The 10,258-nt window shown below is 48.5% G+C and overlaps 1 protein-coding gene across 2 annotated transcripts in view; it reads left to right on the top strand.

Moving 5' to 3' along the window:
* Positions 1-10,258, top strand: part of TMC3 (transmembrane channel like 3) — a 34,235-nt gene that overhangs the window by 16,540 nt on the left and 7,437 nt on the right. For both annotated transcript variants that reach the window (XM_058665314.1, XM_058665315.1), the window contains exons 10-16: positions 1,059-1,206; positions 3,244-3,353; positions 5,777-5,855; positions 7,535-7,780; positions 8,437-8,565; positions 9,385-9,452; positions 10,000-10,128. In XM_058665314.1, coding sequence (XP_058521297.1) covers positions 1,059-1,206; positions 3,244-3,353; positions 5,777-5,855; positions 7,535-7,780; positions 8,437-8,565; positions 9,385-9,452; positions 10,000-10,128 — 909 coding nt within the window. The remainder of the gene's footprint in view (positions 1-1,058; positions 1,207-3,243; positions 3,354-5,776; positions 5,856-7,534; positions 7,781-8,436; positions 8,566-9,384; positions 9,453-9,999; positions 10,129-10,258) is intronic.

Here is a 10,258-nt window from a genome sequence, read left to right on the forward strand (position 1 = left end):
CAGGAGCTTCTTCCAGGTCTTCCATGCAAGTGCAGGGTCCCAAAGCTTTGGGGCATCCTCCACTGCTTTCCCACACCACAAGCAGGGAGCTGGATGAGAAGTGGAGCAGCTGGGACTCGAACTGGCATCCATATAGGATCCCAGTGGGTGTAAGGCAAGGATTTAGCCATCAGGCTATCACACAGGGCCCCAGGTGTTTGCTTATTTTTATACAAAAGGAAGAGACACAGAGACATGCAGGCAGACTGACTAAGCTCTCATCTTGCTGACTCACTCCCCCAGTTGCCCAATATAGTTGGGGCTGGGTCAGATTGAAGCCATAAAGTTGGAACTGCTTCATGTGTGGCAGAGACCCAGGTACTTGAGCCAGCACCACTGCTTCCTGGAATATACATCAGCAGGAAGCTGGAGTCGAGGAGGGCAATGAGACCTGGATCACTGCTCATTCTGAGAGCCGCCCACACCCCAAGAGGCGCGCATGTAAAGAGCCCACAGCCTGTCTCACAGTTGCTTAGCTGCCCTGCTGAGGTCACGAATACCTCTGTGTGCCACATTACTGTAGCAGCTGAGGACATGGCAGCAAAAGCCACTCGTGTGTGAGAGCTCATAGCTATCCGGGCAGAGATGGCAGAAAAGCTACCAGCAGTGGTGCCTGGGCTGTGCTATGCCAGGTGCTTTCCACAGAACAACGAGCAAACTCTGGGGTTTCCCTCCTTCCTTTCCTCTCCTTCTATTTCTCCCTGCTCCGTTTTCCCCACTGTTGAATGCATTTCCTTGGAACCTTACAAGTTCAACATATACACCATAGGGCTGCCACCATATTGGGCCAAGCCTGAACTTGAAGCCTTCTGAGTACTCAGCCACTAATAATCAGGGTTGCTCATGTGTTTACTTAAATCAGCACTGGTGCCTGTTGGTTGAGATTACCATTCATTGTCCGTCTCCTAGAGACTGAGGGATTTGGGCTGAGAGAGGATGACTATGCAGAGGTGCCCTGGGGTGTGAGTATGCTGCTGCCCCACATATCCATCCTTAATGCTTACCTCCTTCCCCTCCAGGGCAGTGACCATCTGTCTGCGGATTGTGGCCAACGTCCTGGTGCTTCTCTCACTGGCTGGGAGCATCTACCTCATCTACTTCGTGGTGGACCGCTCGCAGAAACTAGAACAATCCAAGAAGGAGCTGACGCTCTGGGAGAAGAATGAGGTACCCCTCCCATCCCATCCCCTCACAGCCTGCATGTGCCCGCCAAGAGGGACCTGGATGGGGTGCACACCTCTGGCTCTCAGGTGGGCTGGATGGGAACATCTCCAAGGGAACACTGAGCCATCTTGTCATTGAACTTGGACTACTGTAAGGGTTTAGACTGGAGTGGCAATGGCAACGCTTGACTGAATGAGTTTGTTGGTATCGTGGGAAAGGATTTTAACTCACATTGTTCTTAATTGATGCCATCTGTGCTTTGCTGTCCACACATCTCTTCCTTCACGTCCTGGTTTCTTGAAGTGGATTCCACCTGCATACTTGCAGTGACACCTACCCTATTCCATGGCTGATTGGAACTGGCTGCTAAGCACTTGGGGTTATCATAGTTTTCCCTTTTGCTTTTCTAATTTGTGCGATTCAAGGAAAGATATAGAGATCAATCAGATAGATAGATAGATAGATAGATAGATAGATAGATAGATAGATCTAATCTGCTGATTCACTCCAAAGATGTCCACAACTCCTAGATCTGGGCCAAGGCCAAAGCTGAAACTAAGAACTTAATCCAGTTCTCCCATAGGGGTCAGGAGCCCAACTCCTTGAGCCATCACTGCTGCCTCCCAGTGTCTTCAGTGGGGAGTAGCTGAAGCCAGAGCTCAGGCACAGGGACTCCGATTGGACAAGATGATCACCAAACAAAATGCCCATGACTGGCTTTTCTGTAGTTCTTTTTTCAAAGATTTATTTATTTATATTGGAAAGTCAGATATTCAGAGAGGTGGAGAGAGAGGAAGATCTTTCATCTACTGATTCATTCCCCAAGTGGACACAACAGGCAGTGCTGAATCAAGCCAAAGCCAGGAGCTTCTTCCAGGCCTTCCACGCAGGTGCAGGGTCTCAAGGCTTTGAGGCATCCTCCACTGCTTTCCCAGGCCACAAGTGGGGCGCTGGATGGGAAGTGGAGCAGCTGGGGTTAAAACTGGTGCCCATATGGAATCCCGGCACATTCAAGGAGAGGACGATAGCCACTAGGCTACCATGCTGGGCCCATTTTTTCTCTATTTCTAAATCACAAGGGAGACTTTCACAAGCAACCCCACACTCCAAAGGGCTTGTTCTAGAAATAGTCTTCCCTCCTTCCTGGTCTGGATATTCCCTTAAGGAGATTGCCAATTTGGAGACTAAGGAAAATTTTAGAATTCCCAATATTTGCTATCAGGCTGCAGTTTTGACCCAACTAATCTGTAAATATGTAAAGGTGGAAATAGCACAGAAACCACCCGTCATATTTCCACTATATAAATGATAATGATCTTCAGAGATTTGAAAGGCCGAGAGCCTAGGCAGCAGTAAGGTTTAAGCTCGCCCTATACATGTTTACCTGCAAAGAATGATTTATTAAAAACTGACACTGAATTGAGTCAACTTTTCCCATACTTCTACTTCCTGACAGTTAAATAACTTTATATTAGTGTTGGCTTATTTATTTAAAGATAGATAGATAGCTGTTGTTGTTTTAACAGATATGTCCTGAAATCATTTCCTATTTTAGCTGAAACATCTCATTGTACGAGTTAAAACTCCTCTTCACTTTGCCCCAACTACAAGAAACAAGAGCCAGGCATCATGCTCTGGGTAATTAATCCTCCATGTATGGAAAGAAGATTAAATTACCTCTCTGCTTTCCTTTTTCTATTCATAATGGTTGCAGTTGTTTTCATCTTCCACCCAAGGTCAGCAAAATATAAATAGAGGGAGGTTGTAATTGGAAAATGTGGTTTCAGTGCAAGTGAGTCCCTGGTGACACATGTGAGGGCCTGCAGAACCTTTTGCGAAAGCTCCTTGGCGGATTCCACCTGTAACCAAGTGGGACTGGCTTTGGCCGAGGGAGGGAATAACAGCTGCAACTGAGGAAGATTTTCCATTGTGGGACTGCCTGATCCTGGCCTAGTATTACACAAAGAGACCAATGCAGGGACTTAAGGCTGGGCAAGGGGAATCCTGGAGTGCAGTGTGTGCCGTGTGCTCTCTCGGCAGGTGAGTGTGGTAGTCTCCTTGGTCACCATGTTAGCACCATCAGCCTTTGACCTCATCGCCGCCCTTGAGATGTACCACCCCCGGACAACGTTGCGCTTCCAGCTGGCAAGGTGAGGGAGCTGGGGTGGTGAGTGCCATGCCACAGCCCATTCACCTGCCCAGACACAGTAGGCATGGAAGTTCTTTCAAGCCAGGGCTTGCTTCTCATGCCCTGATGCTAAGCGAGGACTCAACCAGTAGATGCAACTCGAGAAAAGCAGGAAGCAACAGAAAACAAGTGGGGAAAGGCGAGGGAAGGGGAGGACCAGGATGACAAAGAGAAAAGGAACAGGTTAAGCAGTCCTAGAGAAGAGGAGAAGGCAGAGATGGAAAAAGAGGAGGAGGTGAAAGAAAAGGGGGAAGAGGGGAAGGAAGAAGAGAGAGGTAGGTAGATAAAGCAAACACCAAAAGGGTAAAGAAGACAATGGGACACGTCTGGTTCTCCCCACGGTGTTTTCTCCACGGCTTGCCATGACCAAGGAAAGGAAACCAAACCATTTTCCAGACAAGAGCAGAGCGGTTCGTGCTTTGATAACAAATTCTTGAAGCACAGACTCAAAGAGCTCTCCTGGATCTCCCTGGAAGCTTCTGGAGTCATCCGAGTCAGTCAGGGGCAAACCTGAGCAGCCGCAGACCAGTGCACCTGAGGGAGCAACCTGGAACATTCTGCAGGTGTCAAACACATGCATCACTTAGTGCTGCCTTCGGCGCTGTCTTCCTGAGCACTCCACCACCTGCTGCCAAAACTGAGCTGTCATCTGTACCTTAGCCCGTGGGTTTCAGTGAGTTATTCACACAGTTGGAGCCAAGGAGGAGTGTTAGAGCCTTGGTTCCTTGATCCTACCTCCCCCCTTAGTCTACACTTAGTCTGATTTCTCCATCTTTTCTCAAAGAACACCTGAGAATATTCTACAGCTCTGCTGGGGAGACTTGTCCTCATTCAGGAGTTGTCAGACATCTGGTGACAAGGACTCAGTCATAAAGGTTTTAGTGTGTGGGTGTTGTGCAGTCTGTGCAAAATACTTGATGCTCACATGACAAGATACAATCACGAGAGGCTGCACGTATGCTCGAACACAGCCTTGTTTACAAAGCAGGGAGGGGAACGTTTGACTGGAAGGCTGTCATTTTCCAACACCCCACAATCCAACCATCATTATAGTGATGAGAAAGAACTAGTAGTTAGATGAAGCTTCACCATCAAGAGGAGACCGGGGTGAGGCTTGCAGCTTCTGGCTCCTAACCCTGCATCCTTGGCTGCGCTGCCGCCCTGCACGAGAGAAGTATCTTCCTCTGCTCCTTCCTCACCAGCAAGCACTGGAGAGAATCAATTCCATGATTGCATTTGGCCGAACAGCAATCCTATTATACAGATTGGCCTCGTTCTTCACGTTCAAAACAGGGAAAACAGAGACGTCCAAAAGCTGGCCTCTGACAAATTAGCCCCGCGTCTGGAAATAAGAGCAAGATGCGCTGTTCCAGTCCTGTGAAGCCAGCAGCACATCACGGCACCTTTTATCCAAGGCACAATGGTGATACCAAGAGGAAAGAGGTGAAACAGATTCAATCTTTCTTTCAGTTCCACCACACTGCACACCCCCGCCGTGTACTGAGGGTTGTGTCCTGTGCCGGCCACTGTAGATGCACAGCTAGAAGCTCCAGGAACTTTGTCCAAGGAGAGTCTTTCCCGAGTCACCAACTCATCATCTCCTCAATAGGAAGCTGCTTCCCCGTCAACTGACAATGACAATTCCACAATTCCCTAAGTGCTGCTAATTGCCCCACTGAACTTTGAGAAACTGCCTTTCTCCATTCTCTTCTCTGTTCTCCAGATGGTTTTCCATAAGATTAGGGCTTCATCTTGGGCAAAGGGTTTTCCAGCACCTTCCAAGTGTAGAGAAATTGACATCAAGTCATGAGTCATTGGTGCAGGCTGTCTCTAGCAGCTTCCACTCACTGACTACTGCCCACACCTTGGGGCGGGGATGGTGAGGTCCTGTAGTTCTGAGACAGAGCACTGAGCTTCCATAGTTGCACCCTGATTCTGTCTAGCACTGTGGACCTGAGCATGTCACTTAGCTCCCTGTCCTTATGCGCATGTCCCATTCAGTGGAGACTATAAGAAGACATACCTCACAGAGCCACAGTGGGTTACAAAGGAGGCAGTGCCTGGAGAGTTCCTCGCTAAGCCAGGGCGTAACACAATGACACATGCTTCATCGGGTACACTAGAGTTCTACTTTCTAAAGCCACACACTTTTTTTCTTCTATTCTTGTATTTCTAAAACACTGAGCCAAGGCTAGAACTCCCAAGGGAAGTGTATGGAAAGATTTTCAGACTTAGGGTAGCTGGGTAGATTCTGGGAGTCTGTGCGTGTTTCAAATGCCCTCAAGGCGATCCCCCAAGGGAGCCAAGGTTGGCAGCCATTGTCATCGTGCGGCCACAGTAGGCTAGACCCATGACCTTGTGCATGGTGCCCCTTGTGACTTTCAGGGTCCTTGTGCTGTATCTGGGGAATCTCTACAGTCTCATCATCGCCCTCCTGGACAAAGTGAACAGCATGAGCATTGAGGTGAGTGAACTCTGCACCCCCATCCCGGCCTGCCTCCTCCCAGCCTCCCCATTCCCCGCACACCTGGCTCATAGTCAGTGCTCTGTTTAAACTCCACTAGGGTGTGTGCTTACTTTACAATAAACAGACAAGCTCCATAAAACAAACAAACAAAAAACTCCTCTAGGCTGTGGTCTTTCTTTTTTTTAAGATGTATTTATTTTGACTGGAAAGCCAAATATATAGAGAGGAGCAGAGACAGAGAGGAAGATCTTCTGTCTCATGATTCACTCCTTAATTGGCCGCAATGGCTGGAGCTGAGGCCATACGAAGCCAGGAGCCTCTTCTGAGTCCCCCACGGAGGTTCAGGGTCCCAAGACTTTGCACCATCCTTGACTGCTTTCCCAGGCCACAAGCAGGGAGCTGGCTGGGAAGTGGGGCTGCTGGGATTAGAACTGGCACCCATATGGGATCCTGGAGCGTGCAAGGCGAGGACTTTAGCTGCTAGGTTACTGCTCCGGGCCTGGCTGTGGTCTTCTTACAGTAATAGCAAGAATAGCCCCATTCCTCAACTAAAGAAGGACACATGACTCATAATTAGTGAGTGATGGTGCTTGGAGAACTCGAGGCTGCTAGGTCCAAGTGTCTTTGTTCTGCACTACTGTGCTTCATTCTCCACCAGGAAAAGTCATCAACAGCTACTGCAAGGACCCTGGGAAGAGTGACAGGCCATGGCACTCCCTCGTAAAACCAGGAGAGAATAAACATCCCCTGAGAAATCGATGAGCCTGGTCCCCATCATTCCAGCCCGGCAGGAGCCTCCATTCCCAGCCTAGGTGTTTGTGTCCAACCTGGTTTACCTGCCATACTATCCTGAACGATGAAAAGACAAGCTTTTCCAGGCCTGCGTGCCTAGGGAATGTTGTATGATCATGCCAAGGCTTGGTCGTAAGAAAAAGGAGCCCTTAGGAGCCAGCCCCTCTCTGCCCTCTCCCTTGTCCTGGAGGCCTGGAGGTTACAGAGATCTGGCCCCTTTGTTATCCCTGACCAGAAGTCTGACCTTGGAGCTTAGAATAGGGTTCAAGAGGTTCCAAACTCCCATCTGCACTTGGGGTAACGGTCCGTATCTGAAACTCTTAGGAACATAAGAAAAGATAACATATGGCACCTGGAAGAGCGTCTGACGATTTTTGGGGACCAGTGGATGCTACTGCTGTACTGTGTTCCATTATGGGACTGTGGGGGCAATGGTAATCGGAAAGGGAGAGAGAGAATACATCCCAGCAATGCAACAATAGCCTTGGTGCCCACGATAGACGTTTCCACACTTTAATTTAATTTAATTTTTTATTAATTTGGTGTGTACAGAGAGAGAGAGAGAGAGAGAGAGAGAGTTCCTGTCCATTGGCTGATTCCTCAAGTGCTCAGAATGTTGGGGTGAGGAGGAAAGATTGGTTGGACAAGGGCTAGAACAGGGAACCAGGAGCCAGAAACTGAATCCGGATTCCCCATTTGGGTGGCGGGAATCCACATGGCTGAGTTACCATCTGCTGCCTCAGTAGGAAGTTGGACACAGGCACCCCTATATGAGATGTGCGTGTCCCAACCACTATGGCAAACATCTGTCTTTATTATTATTATTTATGAACGCATGGATACCTTCTCCATCCTCCTTCTCTTATTCCCTTCTTCTCTCATAGGAAACGGCTACCAAAAATAACACAAGCTATTGGACAGATCCTGCCACCTTCTTTGCCACCAGGACAGGTCCCGAAGAAGGGAGCTGGGCCACACTTCAGCCTGGAATAGCACCTGGGAGAAATAGTACCTGGGCCTTAGAAGACACCAGCATGCTTACCTCCACCACACCACTCACCAAGGCCAACAAGACCACTCTGCCTCCCCAGAGTCTGCAAGGCCAGTGCTGGGAAACATATGTGGGTCAGGTACTTCCCCTTGCCCTTACAAAGCCCTCCGCGTTCATTCCATCACTTACCCCCAAGCAATCAGAGATGCCATGGTCCCTGTTGTAAAGAAAAGGAAGGCTTGGTGAAGATGGTGATTTCAAGGCCTCAAATCCATTCCAGCATCCAGCACACAGATGCACTGGCTGCGTGCTGTGCCCACTCCTAGAAGCTTAGTCTTCCCATGTGTATCATTACAATCATCCTAAATGCCACAAGTGAGGGAAGTGACTCACAAGTGGCCAAATAACTTGCCCAATGACACCAATAGTCAAGAATGAGCACCCAAACCAACCGCCTGCTCCCACATTGTTTTTTTGCTTGCTTGTTGTTTGTTTGTTTGTTTGTTTGTTTTTGCCCTTGAAACATAATCTTGCATAGTTGACCTCAACTGGGAGACACTGTCAGCTAGATATGAGTCATGGGCATCCAGAATTTTCTAAGGCTCAGGACCACAGGGTCTTCCCTTGTTTTGTATGATGCTGCCTTAGGTACCAAAATGCAACTGCAAATTGACAACTGTTTTTTGAGCGCCCATTCTGTGCCAGGACCACGGCAGGGCTGGGCCCCTGGGCATGGACGGGAACAGGAGGGGTCTGACAGGGGCTGGTGGCAGGGGAAGATACCCTGTGTTGCAGGAGATGCTGAAACTGTCCATCATTGACATGCTCTTCACCGTGGCCAGCATCCTGCTCATAGACTTCTTCCGGGGACTTTTTGTTCGGTATCTAAGTGACTACTGGTGCTGGGATCTGGAGAGCAAGTTCGTAAGTAAAACCCTATCTGTATCTGTCAGGGAAGCCTGACTGAGGGGACATGTGCAGAGAAGATGGGTGAAGGAGAAGGGAGGGGTGCAAATAGCTGAATGTCCATTGCTTACTTACAGTGGCCATCTGCTGGGCTGGACACACAGGCAATGTTCTCCCATTATCTGTAAGAGCAAAGAACTCTACGTGCAAATGTGCTTCATAAGATCCCTGGAAACCAGAATTAAAAGACTGAGTTGACTTTACATTATTTATTTATTTGAAAGGTAAAGCAACTGAGAGAGAATGAGAAAGAGAGATAAAAAGAGAGAGGAGAGAGAGAGAGAAGCTTCTATTTGCTATTTCTCCCAGAATTGGGCCAGGCTGCAACCAGGAGCCAAAAATTCCATCCTGGCCTCCCATGTGAGTGGCAGAGACTCCAGCACCTGAGCCATCAAATACTGCGTGCCCAGTAACAGGGAACTGAATCAGAAGCAGAGAAGCCAGGACTGGAACTAGCACTCCAATATGCAATGCTGACATTGCAAGTGGGAGCTTCACCCAATGCAACTCAACACTGGTCCCTAGAAAATTAAGTTTATTTTAGTGAAAAAAAATTTTCAATCCATGACCATGAAAGGATCTTCAAAAAGTCCCTGAAATGGTGTATTAACAGAAATTGATGCATAGATTTCAAAAACTTGATATGGCACAATAAACATGCCTTTGAATTCCATGAACTGTTTGAGATACTTTTGCATGGGACTATATGAACTGGTTTATGCAAAGAACTTTAGTATCTGTTTTTCCCCTTAATGAGAAGCTCTTGTTCTTTTGTAGCCTGAGTATGGGGAATTCAAGATAGCAGAGAATGTGCTGCACCTAGTTTACAACCAGGGAATGATTTGGTAGGTACCAACACTGCTCTTCATCAAAGCTTCAAAACCACCTGGCCTCACACATGAAGGAGTCCAGATAGGGCAGGGTTGTGATCACCACAACCATAAGCATTCAGAACAGGGCTTTCTGAATGAACCATATCACATGTGTGGTCATTTTATGAATGCTTTCTGGGAATTGGGGGGTGGGGGGTGATGGCACATTTAGACAGAAATGACAACAGGACCAATCCGTTTTTAAGTCATTATTGAAACACCTGCCCAGGAAGCAGTAGAATCACTCCGCCCAATTACAAAGAGAGAGATGAATGTGTACTATTTGTTTTCCAAAGAGGATCTATCAAAACAGGGGCACAACTCCAGCTCTCATGACTTCTGTTACTCCCAAAGGGTCATAGACCTTTTGCTGAGGGTACCTGTAGCTCTTCAAACACACACTGTAAACCCCCAGTGTCTCAGGGTCCCATTTTTCCATGGGGGTTTCTGCACCCTGGAGCTTCTGGACAACAGCCCTGGGAGGAGACCATGTGCAGAGAGAACTCCTTTGTGATTCCAGGATGGGCGCCTTTTTCTCGCCTTGTCTCCCGGCCTTCAATGTTCTGAAGCTCATTGGGCTCATGTATCTGCGGAGCTGGGCCGTGCTGACCTGCAACGTGCCCCACCAGCAAGTCTTCCGGGCATCCAGGTGAGTGACATAAGGTCAGCTTCATGCAGAAAGCACGTGCCTTCTCCAGGAGGATCCTGCAGCCACGGCATGCCCCCCAGTTCACTCCCTGGCCAAACTCTGGCTTGACCTCCCATTGTATTTTTTTGCC

Source organism: Ochotona princeps, chromosome 6 (genome assembly GCF_030435755.1).
Source record: "Ochotona princeps isolate mOchPri1 chromosome 6, mOchPri1.hap1, whole genome shotgun sequence".
Lineage (NCBI taxonomy): Eukaryota > Metazoa > Chordata > Mammalia > Lagomorpha > Ochotonidae > Ochotona > Ochotona princeps.